The sequence below is a fragment of the Pseudorca crassidens genome, chromosome 5, assembly GCF_039906515.1.
Source record: "Pseudorca crassidens isolate mPseCra1 chromosome 5, mPseCra1.hap1, whole genome shotgun sequence".
In the NCBI taxonomy this organism is placed as follows: Eukaryota; Metazoa; Chordata; class Mammalia; order Artiodactyla; family Delphinidae; genus Pseudorca; species Pseudorca crassidens.
Window position 1 is genome coordinate 36,509,075 of NC_090300.1, and position 25,003 is coordinate 36,534,077.

The 25,003-nt window shown below is 37.9% G+C and overlaps 1 protein-coding gene and 1 long non-coding RNA gene across 14 annotated transcripts in view; both read right to left on the reverse strand.

The window, feature by feature from the left end:
* The window catches only part of LOC137224407 (uncharacterized), a 224,035-nt gene that overhangs the window by 122,923 nt on the left and 76,109 nt on the right, over nucleotides 1-25,003 (reverse strand). The gene's annotated exons all lie outside the window — the stretch shown is intronic.
* The window catches only part of CEP63 (centrosomal protein 63), a 74,415-nt gene that overhangs the window by 48,918 nt on the left and 494 nt on the right, over nucleotides 1-25,003 (reverse strand). For 2 of the 13 annotated variants that reach the window (XM_067737753.1, XM_067737750.1), the window contains exons 2-7: nucleotides 23,959-24,055; nucleotides 22,524-22,560; nucleotides 19,250-19,318; nucleotides 18,147-18,303; nucleotides 1,097-1,192; nucleotides 128-250 (exon numbers count right to left, since the gene is read on the reverse strand). In XM_067737753.1, the coding sequence (XP_067593854.1) occupies nucleotides 128-250; nucleotides 1,097-1,192; nucleotides 18,147-18,303; nucleotides 19,250-19,293 (420 nt within the window). In that variant the 5' untranslated portion in view covers nucleotides 19,294-19,318; nucleotides 22,524-22,560; nucleotides 23,959-24,055. Of the gene's footprint in view, nucleotides 1-127; nucleotides 251-1,096; nucleotides 1,193-18,146; nucleotides 18,305-19,249; nucleotides 19,319-22,523; nucleotides 22,561-23,958; nucleotides 24,056-24,599; nucleotides 24,727-24,748; nucleotides 24,989-25,003 lie in introns of those variants that run through there. The other 11 variants (XM_067737754.1, XM_067737751.1, XM_067737749.1 and 8 more) reach the window with 9 other exon arrangements.

Consider the following 25,003-nt stretch of genomic DNA (forward strand, 5'->3'; position numbering starts at 1 on the left):
TGAAACAGCTCAGTAGTAGTCCTGGAGATGAGAGAAAATTGGTTTCAGGAAATAGCACTATTAGAAACAGCATTTTCCTACATGAAGGCTGACAATCACTATGATCAAGTCAGTACTATGAACATACCTCTATTTTTCCAGTTAATCTCTCAATTTCAGACCGATCTTCCCTGTGATTTCTGGCATTTCCTCTGAAGTCTCTTACATGTTTTCTCTGTAGCTTTTCATAGCTTCTCTTCAGTCTGCCTAACTGTAGACACAGTTATTTCTAGACTTAAAATTTAAGAATGTGTAAACAGTGCTGATACAACAAATTGGCATTATGAAAGCACGCATAGAGCTAACTAGTATCCCTGAAAATAGACAGCATGTCAGATAAAATAACAACTCAAAACTACATATAAAAAATAAACACCAGAAAAGAAATATATTGAGTCAAAGAAAAATAAAAGGAAAATATTTTATAAACAGAAGTTAATTTTTCTTACAATGTACAATCGCCTTGCACTTAGGGGCCCCTAAACCCACCCCCACAATAAAAGCAGCAAATAAAAACCCTGTCTCTCTTCTCTAGGCCTGTGGTTCTTGAACCATTCTCCTGCGGAACACTGAGTAAGTAAGCAAGAGAGGAGTACTGTGGAATTAAATGAAAATAAAAGCAGTTTTTTCCCAATCTGAAGAATAAAATTGAGTTAACTGATAGAATTTTCTTACTTTTCTTATCTATCCCAAAATGCTTCTGAAACCTTTGGATCCTCCATTATTTAAAATCTAGTAACTGATTCAACTTAAAAATTAAAACATTTAATATAAGCTTTTGGTATCAGTATTTCATGGTATTATACAAAAATAGCTCTATTTCTTTCAGGTCCTCAACCAACAAACACATTTTAGAATCGCTGTTGTAGGTAGTATCAAACATATAAATAGGCAAGATTCTTTACCTGGGTTTAAGAACAGAGAAATAGATTTCCACCCCTGCACCTCCCTTAGTATATATACATCCACTCTATGAAGTAGAAACTGGCTCGTTAACAAAATTCTCATGGGTTGAAGAGACAGAATTATACAACACATAACAGAATTAAAATCTTACTTCTTCATGTAGGTTCTTTAACTCCAGCTTATACTCTATGGCCATCTCTTGCTTGACTTTTTCATGTTCTTCGACCTGCTGACGCAACATTCCAACCTAAAAGCAGAGAGGTGGTAGCATTTTTCACTATTAGCATTGAAACAATAACCCTGAAACACAAAAATAGGAAATAACCTTTGTACTTATCTGTGAATACACATTCTCAACTGTACAATTTCTCAGGAAGTCAAATATCTAATTATTTAATAATCCATAACAATGCCAAAAAATGGAAAACGAGCAATTGTTCTAGAATTGCTAGGTTTAGAGAGAAACTTCCTCTGTCTCATTTATTCTCCCCAACCCTTTTTATCAAAAAAAACCTCACAAAAAATTAAGAGAGATAAAGTTACAAGAACCTTGGAATCTAAAAATATGGAACAAAAATCTATAAGACTTCAAGAATAAATTCTATAAATCAAAGTACAGAATAGTAACATCAGACAGAAAGATAGCAGGAGACTTGTACCTGCTTTACCATTTACCCCACTTCAAAGAAAACCAGTTTCACCAGCCAGAGTGAGCATGTTATCCTAACCCATTTTTCAGTGGTTTGATGCCAGCCACAGCTAGCTCATGCCCAGCCCTCACTTCCATCAATATCCATCAGCATTTCTCTACATCTCTCAATAACCAGTTAGCATTTCATCTACTAATAGCTAGAAGGGAAAGGAAGAACTGGGAACAGTAAGTAGTAATCTCAATCACAATACAGAATGGTAATTTAAAAATAAAAAAACTGTAGATCTTAAAAGTTCTCATCACAAGAAAAAAAAATTTTGTGACTATGTATGGTGACAGATGTTACTAGACTTACTGTGGTGATCATTTCACAATATATACAAATATCGAATCATTACATTGTATAACTAAACTAATATAATGTTATATCTCAATTATACCTGAATTAAAAAATGCAAAAATAAAATTCTTATAAGAACAAGGAGTTAATGCAATTGCAATTAAAAATTCTAGTAGAATTCTTTTTTGGAACGAAAAAGTGATTCTGAAGTTCAAACCAGAGGAATGATTAAGTATAGCCAATAAAATAGAAAAAACTACTTAATTTTTTTTTTATTTAAATGAGTATTTACTGAATTCCTGGATAGGGAGAAATTCCTGGATAGGGAGAAACTCAAACCAGAGGAATGATTAAGTATAGCCAATAAAATAGAAAAAACTACTTAATTTTTTTTTTATTTAAATGAGTATTTACTGAATTCCTGGATACGGAGAAATTCCTGGATAGGGAGAAACTCAAACCAGAGGAATGATTAAGTATAGCCAATAAAATAGAAAAAACTACTTAATTTTTTTTTTATTTAAATGAGTATTTACTGAATTCCTGGATAGGGAGAAACTGAGCTTAAAACTAATGAGTCATTTGAGAATGACAGATTTGACTCTGCAAAATATGGAACTTCTATATTTGAAAAAATTCCATTAAAATTAAAAATCAATAAACTGAGAAAAACATTTACAAAAGTATGTCAAAGGGTTTTTAGTATTTAGGTATCTTTTTGTAACTTGTTTCCACTATGTTCAAAGAACATACTCCATTATTTCAAGACTCTGAGTTGTGTCAAGATTTATCATATGGTCAGTTTTGGAAAGAGTTGCTTGTGCTAGAAAAAACCGTACACCACAGTTCTCTTGTGCAATGTTCTGTATATATAAATTAGGTCAAGTTTGTTGATCATGGTGCTCAAATCTACATCCTTACTGATATCTGTCTCTTGTTCCACCAGTTACTAAGAAAATTGGGTTAAAATCCCCAACTACAATTGTGGCTTCATCTATTCCTCCTTGTAGTTCTGCCACTCTTTGCATACAGATAAGAGAAACAGAGAAATTTAAAATTAGAAACTTACAAATTCAGATTTTTTTTGGTCTTAGTTTGAGTTCTCCCAAAAGTGTAGATTTTAGGGCAGTTAGGCAATGGAGGTGATCCCAGGAAACACAGTAAGGAAATGAAGAGAGAGATCCAGGAAGGAAGGAAAGCCAATAAAGTGTGTTACTGAGCTGATTTCTGCAGTAAGTGCTGGAACCGCTCCCACAGGGAACTCACCAAGGAAACAAACAGAATGTGTTTCAGAATTGTCCCTCTAAGGGATGGGAAGTTGGAGAATTTATCCACCGATTCCAGTCCCTCCACTGCTTGAGGCTTGCCCCAGAAGTGTTAACTGCCCCCACAATCCCAGGTTTCACCTGAGCAGCTTTTAAGTTTCCAGAAAGAGAAGCTCAGTGTAGTGAGATGCTGGCAGTACACAGTGAGCTGTATGTAATATCCAGGTGAAATGAGGGGGCAAGGAGGATGTGATACAGGCCAATAAGAATATCTGCACAGTTACATATACGGAGGTTTCATATTTTATCATTATGAAGTGTTTCTCTTCACCTTTGGTAACGTTCACTGCTTCTGCTTCAAGAACAGTTTAGCTACACCATCTCTCTATTCAAAGTGTTTGTATGGTATATATTTTTTACATTTTACTTTCAACTTTGCTGTATCTTTATAAACATCAAATAATTGAGTTCAATTATCTTTACCCAGTTGGACAATTTTTATCTTTTAATTAAGCCATTTAGTACATTTACATTTACGGGACCTCTTTCGATTTATATCTATTGTCTTACTAAGTGCTATTTGTACTTAATAAGCTCTACGTTCCTATGTTCCTTTTTCTCTCCTTTCTTGCCTTCTTTGGGGCTGATAACTTCTTACTTCATTTTTCTCCTTCTGTTAGCTTAGAAGACATATACTCTATTAACATATTACTATATACTTTTAATGGTTCTCTCAAGACTAAAACTTAACTAATTAACACTAGATTTAACTAACGTTAATTAGATTAACATTAGCTAACATTAACATTAGTTTTACCAATTCCCAGGCAACCCAAGGACTACAGAAATACTTTAATTCCATTTACCGCCCCCCCAACTTGACTGAAATGCCATCATAATTCCACATATATGTTCAACTGAAGGCTCTTGTTGTTATATACAGTAAATATTTGTTTAGATTTACCCACATATTTACTGTCACCTTTCGTTTCTTCCTTTATCTCTTGAGCTTCCATCTGGGGTCACTTTCCTTCTGCCTGAAGAACATTCTTTTAGTATTTCCTTGGTGCAGGTCTCCTAGTGACAAATTCTCTCAATCTTTGTTGATCTGAAAATGTCTTGATTTCATCTTTATTCTGGGTATAGAATTTATTTCTGGTTTGGCAGGGAAGAAAGTCATTTCTTTGTGGACATCATTCTATTGTCTTCTGGCTTTCACTGTTTTAGCTGACAAGTCAGCTGTTAGAAGCCGTTCGTAGATCACCTTTTTTTCTTGGTAAATATCTGGTTTTGTTTTATTTTGTTTTCTTTGATAACTTTTCAGATGTCCTCTTTGTCTTTAGTTTTCAACCTAGGTATATAATTTTTTCTGTTTATCTTGCTTGAGGTTTTCAGATTTCTTAAGTACACGGCCTTCCTCACTTTTGGCAAAATCTCGGTCAATTTATCTTCAAATATTGCCTTAGCCCATTCTCACTTTGTTTTCTCCTTCAGGGATCCCCAAAACACTCATATTTGACCTTCTCACTGTATCCTCTTTTCTCTTATCCTCTCTTCTATATTTTCTATCATTCTGTCTGTGCTTTATTCCAAACATTTTCTTCTGTCATATCTTCCAGTTCACCAATTATCTCTTAATCTTAAAGGCCTTAATTTCGTTTATTCTATTTTTCAACATTATGATTTCCACTCATCTTTTAATAGTTTCCAATTTTTTCAAAAGATAAGAAATGCTCAATCTTATCTTTTATCTCCTTGAACACAGTAAACATAGCTATTGCAATTTCCTTTCCTTTTCTTTCTTTTACTTTCTTTCTTCCTGTGAAAACATCCTTCCTGGAGCTTGCCATTCTCAAATATTGGTAAGTTACTCTAGGCTACCTGTATAGCTGGCATCTTGGGAACTCCCTTCACCATTATTCTGGAGGCTTTCTGTGCTTTTCTGCTTTTTGCTTTTTTAAAAAATTCTCTGTCATCTTCTTTGTAAGTTTACTTCTCATTTTGGTAGAACATTCTTTTGAGATTTTACATGTCTGAAAATACCTTTATTCTCTTTTCACATCTGGTTGAAAGTTTGATTAGCTGTAGAATTTAGTAGTAAATTTCACTCAGGATGTTTTTAGTTAAATGTGAATCTTTCAGACTTTAACATTTGGTAATGGCAGACTAGATATTCTGGGCCAGTCCATACACTCAGGACAACTATATAAGTAAGATTTCTTAAAAACTGTGCCTGAAGTCAAGCGCTAACATGATAGGGAAGAATTACCAGGTCAGCACCTGGGCTAGGCTAGAGGTGGAGGGAGGTGAGCCCAGAGTTTGGGGCAAGTATTAACTGAAACTAGAGAAGGCAGCTGAAAGGATAAGAGGCTGAATGGGAGTTTTGATAACTTCAAGGGGCTAAGAGAATAAAAGATTTTGTGCCCAAGACAGCTCTGAACCCATCCTTGCTTTGAGTTGGGACCCTGAAAGGCTGTACCCTAGGAGTAAGAATGGGCCAGATGTAGAACAGGACTTCTTGAAATTGCCAATCAACTGCAGACATCTGAATCTCTGAAATCAGTTTAAGATGATCTTAAGAGAGTGCTAACGTCTGTCCCCAGGCATCTCCAAAGTGCTAGGGATTCCAGGAACTTGGAAAAAACAACCTAAACTTTCTCCAAAGGAAAAAAAAAAACACTATTCTGTGCCTTAAACTATTTCTTCAAATAATTTTACAAATACAGTGCTTGATAACCCACTCAGAAAGTAACCCTACACATACAAGGAGATAAGACAACAAAAGTGAAAAAAAGTAGAAGCAATAAAAGAAAGAGATCCATGGCAAATCTAGATACTGGCATTATCAATTCTTCCTATCATTGAGAAGGTACTTTTTAAAAAAGCAAATAAAAATGAGACAGTTACTAATTCCCCAGAAAACAAAAACATTGCACAAGAAATAAGCTTGATTATTATTATGCTATCTGACTCAGTTGTAAATAATAATTACCATCTTAATGATATAAACACTAAACACTGACCTAACGAAAAATTAAGATATACAATTCTGGCAGGATGAGGGGATGGAAATTGTATATGAGAGCAAAGCCCTCAATTTTCATAGCAGCAAGTTATTAGATAAATAGTTAAAACTGAAAATTAAGAAGATTGCCATAAAATGTTATATAGAAATATGAAGAGAATAACAAAAAAAAGAGTAAAAGACACTGAAATGACTGCCTCAGAGAAGCAAGAATCCTAGGTTCAGAGGACTAGGGCAGATGATCACTGTCTTTTCTTACGAGCTTTGTAGAACCATTTTTCTTTTCATTTACTATGTAAGGCAAGCATAAATATAAAATGTGAAGAAAAGATTGTTTAATTTCATTTATTTACCAGAGTCTGGTTCTTAGTGGGCACGCAACAATATCTAAATTTCTTAAAGAAAAAGAGGAGGAAGAAAGAGCTTAATTGCTGAGAGCAAGAGATGGCATTAGAGAAATGGAAGAGAGGTTTGAAAACTGTCAGTATGGATGATATCGTTTTAACTACAATTTAGAGTTTTCAAAGTGGTTTCTTAAAACAGTAACTCAATCTTCACAACAACATGGGAACACAGGGATTATATCCTAATTTTACACATGATGAAATGGGCTCAGAGAGGTTAAATTATTTGTCCAAGGCCATTCAGCTGAGAAAAGGCACAGCCAGGACTCCAAATTCCTTACTTGTTTCATTAGCTCTACCTGCTCTGGAGGGCATTAGAAGGTAACAGCAGCAGAAACGTCCATTAAAACCAATCCAATCCCAACAATGTAATCAGAAAACAGATCATTCACTTATGAAACAAGTTGTTTATACTAGTACTCCTTCAAGTATGATCTGCAGATGGGCTGGAGCTGGTCACAACAGCAATCCAGTGTGAGATAAGAACCTTGAAGCAGAATGTAATCAACTATGTTACAAAACACAGTTTAGTGCAACTGACATTTTTATACAGCAAAACTTTCCGTGAAGTGAAGGATGCAATGTACTACTTTACATTCTGGTGCAATCCTTTCATCTCACCATGGACCTGTCATTTCAGTAGCACTGGTTTATACCATAGGATTAACTGCTTCTAGGACTGAAACTTTCAAACAAATAAAACTGACAAAAACTTAAAGCTCTATATTCTAGTTCTTCTATCATGTACTTTTCAAAGTAGATTATAAACATATTATTACCAATAACAGTGAAATTACAATTTCACAGACAAACTCTATGGAACAGATTCCTATAATTAGTATTTACCTCTAGAAATTTAATCAACTTCCAGCAACCCAATCAATGAAGCAGCAAATCATTGACAGCTACATTTCTAAACATCTTTTATGTCCCCAGGCCAAACCTGTAATCTTCAAATCTTTACCAAGGAAACTATCTACTCAATCTCTTTAATTCCTCTTTAAGGTATTAAGTACAGGCATACTTCAGAGATACTGCAGGTTCCTTCCAGATCACAATAAAGCAAATACTGTGATAAAATGAGTCACATGAATTTTTTTGGTTTCGCAGTGCATATAAATGTTATGTTTACACTGTACTGTAGTCAACTAAGTGTGCAAGAGTATTATGTCTAAAAAACAATGTATATATCTTAATTTAAAAACACTTTATTGCTAAAGAAAATAATGCTAACCATCATCAGAGCCTTCAGTGGGTCATAATCTATATGTTGGTAGAGGATTTGAAATATTGCAAGAATCACCAAAATGTGACTCAGAGACATGAAGTGAGCAAATGCTATTAGAAAAAAGGTGCCAACAGACTTGTTCAACACAAGGTTGCCACAAAACTTCAATTTGTAAAAAAATACAATATCGGCAAAGCATTATAGAGTGAAGTGCAATAAAATGAGTAGTTTTATTACTGCATGTAGTGCAGTAATGCCCTTGACATCAAAACTAAGCTGCAGGAATAAGTTTCAACGGCCTCGGCATGAATATTCTCATGATCACACACACAGGAATTTCTTTAATGGGTTTCTAACAAAGTAAACAACTTAGATATCCACATACATAGTTGACGGTTTGAACTGTGCAGGTCCACTTATACATGGATTTTTTCGATAAATATGTACTACTGTACTACACCACCCAAAGTTGGTTGAATCTGCAGATTCAGAACAGATACAGATACAAGGGCCAACTGTAAAGTTATATGTAGATTTTCAACTGCATCGGGGATCAGTGCCCCTAATTCACAGGTTGTTCAAGGGTCAACTGTACAGTGTTTTTTAACTAGGAAAGCACTATCACCTTAACTTTCTAAACAGAACTACTTTTGTTTTGCCCCAGGAGAAATAAAGAAGTAGTAACTAAAGTAACTTACCAAGGAGCACTGACCCTACCTAAATTACGATTTTTAAAAAATCAAATATGATTATCATTCCATGCACTTTTTTACCCACCTTCTATATCTTTTCATGAGGTCTAATTTTACTTTTTTTAATTTTTAAAAATTTATTTATTTATTTTTGGCTGCATTGGGTCTTCACTGCTGCACGTGGGCTTTCTCTAGTTGCAGTGAGCGGGGGCTAACCTTCGTGTGGTGTGTAGGCTTCTCATTGTGGTGGCTTCTCTTGTTGCGGAGCACGGGCTCTAGGCACGCGGGCTTCAGCAGTTGTGGCGCACGGGCTTAGTTGCTCCGCGGCATGTGGGATCTTCCCGGACCAGGGCTCAAATCCATGTCCCCTGCATTGGCAGGCATATTCTTAACCACTGCGCCACCAGGGAAGTCCCATGAGGTGTAATTTTAAAATACATTCTCAAAAGTCTACCCAAATTTTAAAATAAATTCCAGTTTAGCAAGTGGCATTCTCAGAACACTGAATCTAAATCTAACACGGCCAATGTTACTATGTATGGTTGACCCTTGAACAACATGGTTGAACTACATGAGTCCACTTATATATGGATTTTTTTTTCAATAAATACTATAGTACTACATGAATTCATGAATGTGGAATCTCAGATAAGGAAGATTGACTGTAAAGTTATATGTGGATTTTCGAGTGCATTAGGGGTTGATGCCCCCAACCCCCACGTTGTTCAAGGGTCAACTGTACTGCTTTGACCCAATGTGCACATGGCCAATTGAGAGATTCTCTTGACAAGGAAAAAAACACTTTATGAAGCCTAACTCTTTCCTTGTGACATGAAACATTTCTAAAATATTCTTGATAAGTAAGTATCATCAACAGAATCTACCACTCACAGAAGCACCCCTGAAGAAGCTGAATGACAGCACTGGTGATCCTACTGGTAGGAAAGCCCATCCAAGTGGGGCTTGGGACCAGTGTTTCCCTACAACTCTTCCAATCCTTCTGAGATCAACATTGATGCCAGAAATTTAGGGGCAATTCTTGCACTTATATATGCTTTCTGCTTCCCTTCCAATATTCAATGTTCTTTTCACTGTACCAGCTAAATTAAGAGAAATCATCAGGGCTTCCCTGGTGGCACAGTGGTTGAGAGCCACCTGCCGATGCAGGGGACGCGGGTTCGTGCCCCGGTCCGGGAAGATCCCACATCTTGCAGAGCGGCTGGGCCCATGAGCCATGGCCGCTGAGCCCACGCATCCGGAGCCTGTGCTCTGCAACGGGAGAGGCCACAACAGTGAGAGGCCCGCATACCACAAAAAAAAAAAAAAAAAGAGAAAGCAATTAGCAAATGTTGTTAAACTTTTCCCCCAAATCACCAATAACATTGGGTGATGAGATCGCAAATAATATTTATTTTCCTCTTTTCTTTCTTTTTCCCTAATTGTTAACAAGTGCAAATATAAATTTTTTTTTTTTTGCGGTATGCGGGCCTCTCACCTCTCCCGTTGCGGAGCACAGGCTCCGGACGCGCAGGCCCAGCGGCCACGGCCCACGGGCCCAGCCGCTCTGCGGCATGTGGTATCCTCCCGGACCAGGGCACAAACCCGTGTCCCCTGCATCAGCAGGCGGACTCTCAACCACTGTGCCACCAGGGAAGCCCACAAATATAAATTTTTTAAGAAGAATTTTCTGAATTTTATTTTAAACCTAACCAAAAGAAGCCAATTATTGAATTTGGGGCTTAACTTTTTACACTAGTCATACAATGAGGCCAAAAACAATGTTTGCTAAACTCGGTGATTATTAACATAGGCATGTAATAGAATGAAGGTTTTTACAAAGATCATGTGACACCCTTCACATTTTCTTAAAGAAGTTATTGTATGTATTACATGTGACCAAGGTAACATGATCCTTGAAATAAATATTAATACTCTTATGCATTTTCACCAATGAATTCTTCTTCTGAAATTGACAGAATTTGACACACAAATGCTTTTTGACACACAAATTTGACACACAAATGCTTTCTTTGCATTATGAAAAAGACAGTATCACCAGTTCAAGACGGCAGTGTAGGAAGATACTGAACTCACCTCCTCCGACAGACTCACTGGATCTACAGCTAAATATGGAACAATTTCTTCTCGAAAAAAGAACCTAAAGGCTGGCTGTGTGACGACTACATAATGGGTAAAAGAGAAGAAAACCATACAAAAGCCTGTAGGGGAGATGGGGACACAATCTCACCATAAACCTCACCCCTGATTTAGCAACCAACAACCAGAAGGGAACTCAAAACTCCCTGAGGAGCAAAGGATTCAGACCCCACATTGGGCACCCCAGCTTTTAAGACATGCACTTGACAGATAAGCCCCCAAAACATCTAATTTTTGAAAACCAATGGGTCTTGTGTCCCAAGACCCACAAAATGATAGTGATGAGAAACACCTCTTAGAGGGCTCATGTGCTTGGACTCACCCACCCCAGAGTCCAGCTCAGAGGCAGCCAATCATGCCTAGACTTAAAGTGAATAAGGCTCACCTGCTTATATTAAAACCTCCATCAGAGGGGCAGGAATCTAGTTCAACACACATATCTAGAAGCCTGCTGGAACACTCTGGGAACAAAGACTGGCAGGCACTACCTTTGCTTGCTCCAGAGCACCAGTATCTCTCAGCAGGGAGCTTTTACACACATCAGGTGTCCTGACTTTTACAGCTGCTACCCAGGATATGATTCTTGGTTACCTGGCTCTGGAGGCCAGGGGAGCTTGTGTTCTGGGTCCCAAGGAACTGTAATAATTGGTGTCACCCAGAAAGGAGCTCATGCCCCTGTCTGGTGCCTGGATTTTTGTGACTGATGCTAGGGAACACCTCTACATCAACTGGCTCTGGTGGTCAGTGGGGCTTATACTCATAGGTCCTACAGGGCTGTAGCCCAAGGAGAAAGAGTTCTTAAACAGTTACAACCCCAAGGGCACAGCAAAGGCAACAGACCCAGGAGCTCAATCTTTCTGCGAAGGGAGACTATTAACTGATCATCCTGACTGCTAACTGAGGGGCAAGCTTCTGATTAGGCATGCATCTTGGGGTTGACTGTAATCCTTTCCAGAGACCTTGGAGGGCAGGTGCTACCTTTGCTCTCACACTCTGCTGCCTCTAGTGCACCAGTGTCTCCTGGAGGGTAGCTACACACGTGGCTGGTGCCCAGGGGACTCCCCTCAATTACCTAGCTCTAGGTGACTGGAGGGATTTGCATTCCTGGATCCCACAAGACTATGGCAATCAGAGGGATAGTTCTTGGCAGGCTACCAACCCCAAGGCACAGCACAGAAAGCAGAATGAGGCACACTCCCTAGGGTTTCTGTGAAAGAGTCCTCTTTATCTTTACTTGTCTTGGACCTTCGGCCTGAGGAGCAGGCTTCAGGTTTGGCTCATATTCAGTGGCCTACGGAGTTGCTATCAAGAAACACAGGCTGTGGACGCCATCTAGGCACTCTCCCTCTGCCTTGCTCCAACCCATCAGTATCACCCAGAAAATAGTTCATCTGGACCCCACATAGTGGACACCTCCAGATCACCTGGCTCTGAGGACCAATGTGGCCTACCCTCACAGCCCCTCAGAACTGTATACATTTGCATACTTTAAAAGCTGCTGCCTGAGGGTCCAGATTCCAGTCAACCTGAATCTAGGTGCTGAGATCCTCCACTCTGGGACAGTGACAGGTTTTGGCACATCCTCAACTACTGGGAGCTACTAAAAATATAATAGGCTACCTGGACAAGCATAGAGGTTTGAGAGACAACCAGGAGCTGAGGCAGGGTTGAATAACAAGGTTCATCTCCTACACAAGGCCACTCAATCAAGACCGGAAGAAGTGGTTGTTTAATCTACTGTACAGAAACCAACAGAGAGTTGAGCACACTGAAGAAACAGAGGAATATGTTCCAAATGAAAGAACAAGATAAACCTCAGAAAAAATCTTAACGAAATGGAGATCAGTAATTTACCTCATAAAGAGTTCAAAGTAATGGTCATAAAGGTGGGGAGAAGAATGGATGAACACAGTGAGAACTTCAACAAAGAGATGAAAACATATAAGAAAGTACCAAATAGAAGTCACAGAGCCAAAGAATGTATTAACTGAACTGAAAAAAATACACTAGAGGGGTTCAACAGCAGACTAGATGAAGCAGAAGAAAATATCAGTCAACTCAAGGACAAGGCAGTGGAACTTACCCAACCAGAGCAGCAGAAAGAAAAAAGAATGAAAAAAGGAAGTTATGGAACAACATCAAACAGACTAACATTTACTTCATAAGGCTCCCAGAAGAAGAGAGAAAGGGGCAGAAAACTTATTTGAAAATAAAATGGCTGAAAACTTCCCTAACTTGGGGAAGGAAACAGACGTCCAGATCCAGGAAGCCCTGAGAGTCCCAAAAAAGATGCTACCAAAGAGACCCACACCAAGACACATTATAATTAAAATGTCAAAAGTTAAAGACAAGGAGAGAATCTTAAAAGAAGCAGAAGAAAAACAACTAGTTCTATACAAGGGAACCCTCATAAAACTATCAGCAGATTTTTCAGCACAAACTTTGCAGGCCAGAAAGCACAATACATTCAAAGTGCTGAAAGAAGAAAACTTCCAACCAAGAATACTCTACCGAGCAAAGTTTTCATTCAGAATTGAAGAAGAGATAACAAGTTTTCCAGAGAAGCAAAAGTTAAAGGAGTTCACCACCACTAAACTAAACTGGCCTGACAACAAACTTTAAAGGAACTTCTTTAAGCTGAAAGAAAGGATGCTAATTAGTAACAAGAACACATATGAAAGGATAAATCTCACCGGAAAAATAAATATATAGTGAAGGTAGTGGATTAATCACTAATAAAGCTAGTATAAAGGTTAAAAGACAGAACTATGATTACAATAATTAGCTAAGATACACAAGGTAAAAATACATAAAATGTGACATCAAAAACATAAAACATGAGAGTAAGTGTTAAGCTTTAGAATGGGATCAAACTTAAGATGCTATCAACTTAAAACAGACTGTTATAGATATAAGTTGTTAAGTGTAAGACTCACGTCAACCACAAAGCAAAAACCTAGAATAAATACACAAAAGAGAAAAAGAAAGGAACATAAGCATACCACTAAAGAAAGTCATCAAACCACAAAGGAAGAGAGCAAGAGAAGAAAAAAGGAACAGAGAGAAACTGCAAAAACTGCTAGAAAACAATTAACAAAATGGCAATAAGCACATACCCATCAATAATAACTTTAAATGTAAATGGACTAAATTCTCCAACAAAAAGACATAGAGTGGCTGAAGGAATAAAAAGCAAGACACACCTATATATGCTGCCTGTAATAGATACAATTTCGATATAAAGACACAGACTGAAAGTGAAGGGATGGTAAAAGAAATTCCACGCAAATGGAAACGGAAAAGAAAGATGGAGTAGCTATACTTATATCACACACACACAAAAAAAGACTTTAATAAAATGCTTTAATAAGAGACAAAGAAGACATTACATAATGATAAAGGGGTTAATCCAATGAGAGGATATAACATTTGTAAATCTTTATGCAGCCAACATAGGAGCACCTAAACATGTAGCACAATTATTAACAGACCTAAAGGGAGACATAGACAGCAATACAATAACAGTAGGGAACTTTAATATCCCACTTACATCAATGATCATCCAGACAGAAAATCAATAAGGAGACATCAGCCTTAAACAACATGTTAAACCAGATGGACTTAACACATATTTATAGACTATTCTATCCAAAAGCAACAGAATACATATTCTTCTCAAGTGTATATGGAACATCTTCCAAGATAGATCATGTTAGGCCACAGATCAAGTCTTAATAAATTTAAGAAGACTGCAATCATATCAAGCATCTTTTCCAACCACAATGGCATGAAATGAGAAATTACACGAAGAAAAATGGGAAATACACAAATATGTGGAGATTAAACAACATGCTACTGAATAACCAATGGGCAAAGAAGAAATCAAGAGAAATAAAAAAATACCTTGAGAAAAACAAAATGGAAAGGTAACATGCCAAAATATACAGAATGCAGCAAAAACAGTTCTATGAGGGAAGTGCATAGTGATAAACACCTACCTCTAGAAACAAGAAAAGCCTCAGACAAACAACCTAACTACACCTTAAGGAACTAGAAAAAGAACAAAAAAAGCCCAAAGTTAGTAAATTAGGGCAGAAATAAATGAAATAGAGACTAAAAAGACAACAGAAAAGATCAATGAAACTAAGAGTTAGTTCTGTGAAAAGAGAAATAAAATTGACAAAACCTCAGCTAGACTCACCAAGAAAATAAAGAGAAAAGACTCAAGTAAGTCAGAAATGAAAGAGGAGATATTACAAGCGACACCACAGAAATACAAAGGATCATACAGACTACTATGAAAAATTACATGCCAACAAATTGGACAAACTAGAAGTGGATAAACTCTGACAAACATATAAGCTACTAAGACTGAATCATGACGAAATAGAAAATCTGAACAGACCACTTACCAGCAAGCAGATCAATTCATTAAACAAAAACTCTCAACAAACAAAAGTCCAGGACCAAATGGCTTCACTGGTGAATTCCACCAAACATTCAAAAAAGAATTAATATCAAGCTTTTTCAAATTCTTCCAAAAAATATAAGAGGGGGAATCTTTTCAAAACACATTTTATGAGGCCAGTATTAGCCTGATACCAAAACCAGACAAGAGTGCCACCAAACAAAAAAAATTTCTTTTTACAGGCTAATATCCCCGATGAACATAGATGCAAAAATTCTCAACAAAATATTATCAAACTGAATTCAGCAACACATTGAAAGGATCATATACAATCATGAAGTGAAATTTATTCTAAGGATACAGGGATGGTCCAATATCTGTAAATCAGTCAGTGTGATACACCTCATTAACAAAATGAAGACAAAAATCATATGATCATCTCAACAGATGTGTAAAAAGCATATGACAAAATTTAAATCCATTTATAATAAAATCTCAAATCTCTCAAAAAAGCAGGTATAGAGGAAACATACCTCAACATAGTTAAGGTCATATATGACAAGCCTACAGCTAAATCATACTCAATGTTGAAAAGCTCAAAGCTTTTCCTCTAAGGTTAGGAACAGGACAAGGATGTCCACTCTTACCACTTTTATTCAACATAGTATTGGAAATACCAGCCAGAATAGTTAGGCAAGAAAAAGAAATAAAAGGCATCCAAATTGAAAAGGCAGAAGTAAAACTCACTGTTTGCAGATCACATGAAAATAGCTAGGAAACCCTAAAGACTCTATATCACAAACTAACAGAATTAATAAATGAATTCAATAAAGTTACTGGATACGATATGAATACACAAAAATCTATTTTTTAAAAATAATAACTAACTATCAAAAAGAGAAATTAAGAAAACAATCCCATATACAACTGCATCAAAAAGAATAAAATACCTAGGAATAAATTTAACCAAGGAGGTGAAAGATCTGTAAACTGAAAACTACGAGACATTAATGAAAGAAACTGAAAAAGACACAAATAAGTGGAAAGATATTCTATGCTCATGGATTGAGAGAATCAATATTGTTAAAACTGCCATACTATCCAAAGCAATCTACAGATTCAGTGCAATCCCTATCAAAATTCCAATGGCATTTCTCATACAAATAAAACAAAAAATCCTAAAACGTGCATGGAACTGAATAGCCAAAGCAATCTTGAGAAAGAACAAAGCTGGAGGCACCACACTCCCTAACTTCAAAGTATATTATAAGGCTATTATTACATACAAATGGTACTGTATTGGCATAAAAACAGAGACTTAGATCGATAGAACAGAACAGAGAATAGAGATCACAGAAATAAACCCACACATATATGGTCAATTAATTTAAGAATATACGATGGGGAAAGGACAGTTTCTTCAATAAATGATGTTGGGAAAACTGGACAGCCACATGCAAGTGAATGAAGCTGGACCACTATCTTACACCATTCACAAAAATTAACTCAAAATGGATTAAAGACTTGAACATAAGACCTGAAACCATAAAACTCCTAGAAGAAAACATAGGCAGTAAGCTCCTTGATATAGGTCTTAGGGATGATGTTTTGAATCTGCACCAAAAGCAAATGCAAAAAAAGTAAAAGCAGCAAAAGCAAAACTGCATAAGTGGGACTACATCAAGCTAAAAAGCTTCTACACAGCAAAGTAAATCATCAACAACATGAAAAGGCAACTTACTGAATGGGAGAAAATAACTGCACATCATGTATCTGACAAGGGGCTGATATCCAAAATATACAAAGAACTTTTACAATTCAATAGCAAAAAAACAAACTATCCACTGAAAAAATGGACAGAAGATCCAAACAGACATTTTTCCAAAGAAGACATACAGATGACCAACAGGTACATGAAAAAGATGGTCAACATCACTAATCATCAGGGAAATGCATATCAAAACCACAGAGATATCAACTCACACCTTGCAGAATGGCTAGTATCAAAAAGACAACAAATAACAAGTGTTGGCAAGGGTGTGAACAAAAGGGAACCCTTGTACACTTGGTTGAGAATGTTAAGTTGGTGCAACCATTATGGAAAATAGTATGGAGATGCCTCAAAAAATTAAAAATAGAACTACCATATGATCCAGTAATTCCACTCTGGGTATTTATCTGAAGAAAACAAAAAAAAAAATTAATTCAAAAAGATATATGCACCCCCCTGTTCACTGCAGCTTCATTTACAATAACAAAGATACTTAGAAACAACCTAAGTATCTATTGATGAATGAATGGATAAAGAAACTGTGGGGGGCTTCCCTGGTGGCGCAGTGGTTGAGAGTCTGCCTGCCAGTGCAGGGAACACGGGTTTGAGCCCTGGTCTGGGAAGATCCCACATGCCATGGAGCAACTGGGCCCGTGAGCCACAACTACTGAGCCTGCAAATCTGGAGCCTGTGCTCCGCAACAAGAGAGGCTGCGACAGTGAGAGGCCCGCGCACCGTGATGAAGAGTGGCTCCCGCTTGCCGCAACTAGAGAAAGCCCTCACACAGAAACAAAGACCCAACACAGCCAAAAATAAAATAAATAAATAAATAAATTTATTTAAAAAAAAAAGAAACTGCGGTACACATACACATATATAAAGAATATTATTCAGCCATAAAAAAAGTTGCCATATGCCACAGCATGGATAGACCTTGAAGGCATTATGCTAACTGAAATAATTCAGACAAAGAAAGACAAATATTGTATGATCTCCCTTACATGTAGAATCTACAGAAACAAACAAAAAATAAGCTCATAGGTATAGAGAACAGATTGGTGGCTGCAAGAGACAAGGCTTGGATCAGGGGATGGGAGAAATGGGTGAACTGTGTTTTGTTTTAAATAAATTGAATTCAAAATTTTTTAAATGCTTTCTTCAACAAATATTTAAGAAACATATTTATTATAAAAGGTAAGGTGAAAATATCAAAAAGAGTAGCAAATCATCTGCTTTACCTCTTTGTGTTTCATACCCACCTGACTCCTGAGAGCCTTAAGTTCCCGTTCACGGTTGTCCAAGCAAGTTTCTAGAACATGTGTCTGTCCTTCCCACTCAGATTTTTTATGAGCTACCATTATGTCAATCTGTTTCATGAGCTCCTGTAGTTCTGCTTCACAGGATGTCAAAAATCCCCTATAAATAAGGACAGACCCTTAAGAACATAGAACATATCTCCAAGTGGCTTTTCATCTTTCACATGTAAAAATATAGCAGATGTAAAGCTACCTGAAGTGGAACAGTGTCAACAAATAATCAGAAGCAGAGAACAGGATCTCTGAGCTTTTCCTTTTAATGCTCACTTAAGATGATCACTTATTCCACGGAAGTTTGTCTTCCTACAGTAGCCGACCTAAAGCCTAAGTCAACTGGTCAAACGCAAGGTTTATGTTTGAAGCCTAGTCTGTGAGTGAGACTTTCACAACCAACAACTAGCTCTTCTGTAACATTTTAGGGACGCTTTCAGGAAGAATCCAGGCAAGCATATGTCACATTCTCAGCTAGTCAAACAAAATAAAAAGCTTTGGAAACAAGTAGGCTATTGGGAAAATGACAATACAATTTTAAGAGCTGTTTTAAGAACCTCCATCCTTGAGCCAAATTTATTCCAACTATTTCTTCCCAACTTATTACTAGAAACTTACCACATCCTATCTTATTGTTGTAAACTTACTGATGTCCTTCAATGTTTCTGGAGATGCCAAATGTTACAAAGGTAGAAACAGAAGTGGACACAGATGTACTGGATTCAGAGATTTCCGGGAATGGCCACAGAGAGATAACTCCTAAGGTTTAAATACTTTTTTAAAAAAAAGCATTTGTTCTTAGTGTCACAAAACCTCTATAGCCTTTTGCTTTTTAAAAGCAGAAAATTTAACTGGGATGATAGTAAGCATCCAGCTTCACACTGCTGAGATGAGGGAAACACCCCAAGGAGAGAGACTGTCCACAAACACGACATGGATCAGTTTAGATTTTGGTCACACTTCTGCTTCTGTACCCAAAGCACAAAATGGTCAGAGGCATAACTCAGACATGCTTTTTAAACTCAGTGAGAAGCTTAAGGTCAAAGTAAACTTACCCCTCACGTCCCCGATTTTGTATTCCTTCCAACAAAGCCTCCATCGCCAAATCCCCTTTGTTTTGGCAACTGGGAAAGCAAAGAACTCTGTCAGGAGAAAATTCATTTTTTATGTTCTAACATTCCAACTTACAAACTTAAGAATGTGAATGAAAGCATACAAATAACAATGAGAAAATGCAGCACTTCTTAAGATGACTGTAGAAGCAGTCAAGGAATATCTCTTCAAGAAATACTAGAACCAAATACATTTCAGACTAAAACAAAACAATTTAAAATGATCTGAATTGCCACTGACACTCCCCCTGCACAATTGAAATCAAATACCTCACTGTCACGTCCCTACTTCCTCATGTAAGAGTGGGCCTGGGTGGAGATGGGGTGCTAGCAACAGAGGAACACTGACACTAACAAACTGAGAGGTCAGAGGAAACGTGTAGCTTCTTTTTTTTTTTTTTTTTTTTTTTGCGGTACGCGGGCCTCTCACTGTTGTGGCCTCTCCAGTTGCAGAGCACAGGCTCCGGACGCACAGGCTCAGCGGCCATGGCTCACGGGCCCAGCCGCTCCGCGGCATATGGGATCTTCCCAGACCGGGGCACGAACCCGCGTCCCCTGCGTCGGCAGGCGGAATCCCAACCACTGCGCCACCAGGGAAGCCCTGTGTAGCTTCTTTTAAAGAGATATTGTAAAAAGGTTAAACGCCCTGCGCTTCAACTTCTTGGCCCATCATGGGAGATCCTACTCACCGGCTAGATGACAGGCCCATGAAGCTCCTAGAACACCTTCCCTCACCTAAGAGGCAGCTTCGTGGGCCCTCCCTCCTCTGCACTTCATTGCTCCCAGTCCTTAACAGGTTCTTTCATAGGAGTTACACCACCCTGGAAATGTCCTTTTGCACACCTTTTCCCCCTACTCTTCAACCGTCAAGGGTAGAAAACCAGTTTTTTTCACACCTGCAGCTCCAGGGCTTAGAGTAGCATTTCAGCCTGGCCTGTGCTGAATGCTTTTGGCTGAATGTATCTCAATTCCCCTCCCTTTTCACCTATCCCCCTATGCAAACTGGTCATAGCTGGAGAACTACAGAGAAGAGTCTAGCAGAGAAAGAAGGGAAGGGAGATAAAACAGAGACACAGGAGAATGAGAAGACTGGAAAATACAACCACTACACGTTATTTGCATCTATTTCTAAAGTTACTAACAGGAGTACTAAATAACTGTTCATGCACACATATGGCAGAGAGGATTTCTTTCCAGCTGGTTTATCCTTTGTATTACATCAACATTAGACAAAATAAAAACCTAAAGAAAAATGTTTTCATGGTCTATTCCACTTTCTTTCAAACAATGATACAGTCAATTACAAGAGGACGCAGATTCTGTGTTTTGATCCACTCTAGGGAACTGAGAGGCAGTACACAGTTCACACAGTACCATGTATATGGAAACCCAGGATAGAGTCCTGCTCTGCAACTAAGTAGCTTTGTGTCCTTGGACTTCAGTTTTTGCCTCTATAAAGTAAGAAGCATGATCTATATAATCTCCAAGGTTTCTTCCAGCTTTTTAATGGGATTCTAATAGCCAATTACATATATTCTGCACTATGCATGCTCCTGACAACTCTACATGGATATTTATTAAATACGTTGGAAAGTGCTCTTCCTAAGGACAGAGCTACTACAGTTATTCAAAACCATCATTAGTAAAATTATACTCCTTTAGATCATGTTATTCTTAAAAAATACATTTAGTAATATATATTAGAAACAGATTTAGTAACATACAATACATTAATATATTTTCTGGATGATATTATTTAGTAATTAGGAATATTTATAATAGAAGCTAAAAGTCATTGAATGTTCAACTGTTCTGCCTGTCTATATTGTCAGATTCAATCTTCATAACAATTTTAAAACATAACTACTATTACTTTGAGGAAACTGAGGCTCAGAAGGTTAAATAACTTGATTATGGTAAACTACAAACCACAGTCCTAAGATTCAAACCTAGGCAATGTGACTCCTAAGTTCCAGCCAATGTGCAAACTTTATATATTTTACAGTATTCCAGATCTTAAAATACATCAGCATATCTTGTTTTTATTTAATAATGTGTTCTTGGCATAAACAAAATCAAACCAAATTGAAAAGTCTGGACACAGGAAAAAATATACAAACTTAACTATGATGTCACCACCATGGCCACCAGGTGGCAGTAGCACAACAGTGAAAATAGTCCACATAGGGGAAAATAGCCATTTCAGAAATTAAAATGATGGTGTAAGACTTAGTTAAGGAGATCTCTGTTTTTTAAATAAAAGGTGGGAGGGGCTTGCCTGGTGGCGCAGTGGTTGAGAGTCCGCCTGCCAATGCAGGGGACACAGGTTCGTGCCCCGTTCCGGGAAGATCCCACATGCCGCGAAGCGGCTGGGCCCATGAGCCATGGCTGCTGAGCCTGCGCGTCCGGAGCCTGTGCTCCACAACGGGAGAGGTCACAACAGTGAGAGGCCCGCGTACCGCAAAAAAAAATAAATAAATAAATAAAATATTGGAAACAAAATGAAATAAATCAACTATCAATTAGATATCAAGTTGGCACCCTTACCATATAACAAATTGTTTCATTGGTTTTAAAATGCAACAATTTTACTGTACATATTCCAACTGGGATATATACTAAGGACAAAAACGTACTATAGAGAAACCCTAAACATCACTCAGGAATCATATTATTAATAGCAAAATTGGTATCATTAATTTCAAAGCATTATATATAATGCAGAAAAAGTATGTTAATAGGCAAAAGAGAAAAAGATACAAATATAAAATCAAGTGTTTAAAAAAAACTATGAAATTAAATTGGAAATATCACTGTGAATTCTGGATATTTCTCTTTTTAAAAAATGTACGTATTTCCTAACTTTGGCCACTGTAAATCCTAAAACCAGTGACCAGTCTAGTAGCAAGAGTACCTTCAGCACCCAGACTGGTCTCTAAACACCATCTCCCACTGAAAGGAACCAGGGCTTCTTGGTGGCCAGAAATGTTTAAATGAGCCAGGAACATGTTTTACCAGAAAATAAGGAAACTCTCAAAGATTACTGGTCATATCAAAGTGGACAGAAGCCAACTTAAATAGGCTGCCACTCGCCAACAAAAGGACAACTTGAGTACCCCCCCCAAAAAAAGACTGCAGTAGGTTGAAACAGTTTAAATATATTTAAGTCTATAATTTCATGATGATAAAAAAAAAATGGCAAAACCCTCATGGTTACCTTTGAGGTTGCCAGGCCACCAACTCATTACTGTGCTCTGAAAATAGAGGGAAAGAATTAAGCATTTTTCTTGCCTTTCCTATACAAACTATTTCAAATAGCTGGTGGGGTAGTCAAATAGCTGGTGAAGTAAAAAGTTCTTATTCATAAAAAATTTCCAGCTAATAAATGCTGAGGAATGACAGAATCAGAAAATCACCATATTGCAACCGCCGATGCAATAGTGGATACAGGCAACCTAAATCCATGAAAGGATCTCACCATTAAGTGAAAGGCTCATGGAGAATTTCATGATGGATGGACTGGGCTGACAACACCTGAACCCACTAAGATGCTCAATTTTAAAATCACACAGAGAAAACTCAAGACATCATGTGCCTCTCTGGAGTGTTTTGCACCACCGATGAAATTTTGCCCTGCCCTCACCCCCACAAAAAAAGTCAAGGTTGAATCTGATCAATCTTCTAGACCAGTGCTGTTCAACAGAACTTTATGCAATTATGGAAATATTTTTCATATACACCAAACTATTGGGCCCTTGAAATGTTGCCAATGCAGCTAGGGAACTGAAATTTTTAGCTTTATTTCATTTTAATTCATTTAAATAGCCACCAATGGCTGATAGCTACTATATTGGACAGTGCATTTCTAGACCTTACTACCAGTTTAGAGGGAATAAAGGGAATAGATGTACAAGTTAAAGGATACCATGTGGATGCAATCAACTAAATCTAAAATGTTAAGGGAAAAAAGAGATGCAATGAAACTGCTATATTAAAAAAGACTGAAAAGGTGTTATCAACTCAATGCAACACGTGGATCTCTATGAGATTTTGATCCAAACAAGCTACTTATAAAAATACATGTATGGGACAGGTGGGGAAACCTGAACCCAGACTGAATATTGACATTATGGGATTTTTATTAATTTTCATAGATGTGATGACAATACTGTGGTTTTGTAAAACTGAAAACACAAACTTAGTTCTTGAAGAAAGAAAACCCAAAGTAACATAAAAACCGAAAATTCAATTCCTGAAGCCCAGGTCAATGTTGGCTTTAGCTGAATTTCAAATCAAGTTGACATATGTTTAAAAGTAGGAAGCTCTGATAAAGTGGACCACTGACACTGTCACCATCTGCCACCACTACTACATAAGTGAGAACAGGAAGGAACAAGCAAAGGTGTTCTACCTTTTAATGGGAGACAAGTGGCATCAGTACAATTAACATATACAATAACTACAAATAATTGTTAAAACCTGAATACATTTTAAAGAGCAGTGTAACTGAATGTTTATAAATATCTAACCCACTTTAATTTCAGTCATTCTTACCATACTGATCACTGGTAATGATATAGTCAAAAGGCAAGAAGCTCAGGATAAAAATCAATCTAAAGATGATACTGCATTCCAAATAAGAAAATACATACCCTTTGTTATATCATTAAGCTACAGCTATGATCAATATAAATAAAAATATTTGAAGGTAACATGTAGTTAACGATCCTTATGATTTCCTCTTCGTATCTAGAAAATAAAATTAAATGCAAGCATGTGGGGAACTGTATAAGTACAGGGCACAGATCCTACAATACTTTTATTAAAGGAAGAAAAAAAAATTTAAGACTGGCTTAGGAATCGTCTGTAAGGCTCAAGGAATACTACTCTGCAAGTAAGAGTGCTGTTAACTGTAAACGATGACTAGTCACTGAGAGCAAGCTCATCTTTACCCTGATGTTGTAAATCATTAAAAAAACAAAACAACACATTATGAGCCGAGATTTACTGCCTTCAAATACCTTCATGATTAAAGTATTCTAAGAACCCGTTCCTTTTATTCCCTTACTTCATTATCTATTTCCCATCCCTGATTTGAATGGAGCAATCCAAAAGTTCAGGGTTCCCCAACATCAGTCCTTCATGATTTCTGCCACATTTCAGTACCTAATGTACTAACATTAAGGTTTTTAAATCAACTCACTTTTTACAACTTGCTAAACTTCCCACCCATAAATGAACCGCTATCACCTGCCATCAAAGACCTAAGTCTCAACAATGTTAGGAAGCTAACCAGATGAGGCGGCCCAGGCGGGAGAGCTGGGCCGGGGGTCCCTCCCCTGAAGTGGAAGACTGGCCCGCGGCCGACTCCGCTCGGGGAAGATGAGCAGCTCGCCCAACCCGCAGCCCTCCCGCCGGCCCGGCCTCCGAGGAAGGGCTGACCACGTGGCTGGCCCGAACAGTGCGCTGGGGGAGGCCATATCTGGCTTCGCGGGTCCGCAGAGCCTCCGCTGCGAGGCCGAGGGTTGGGGCGCCGGGGCGGACCCAGGCCGGCGGGGGCGAGCCTGGAGGCCAGCGGGCCGCTGAGGAAGCCGGCCCCAGGCCATACGACCGCACTGGCCGCGGCCCCACCGCAGCCAGAGCTGCCTGTGGACACTGCCGCGCCTCTCTCGTCCGACGTTCCCACATGCTGTTACG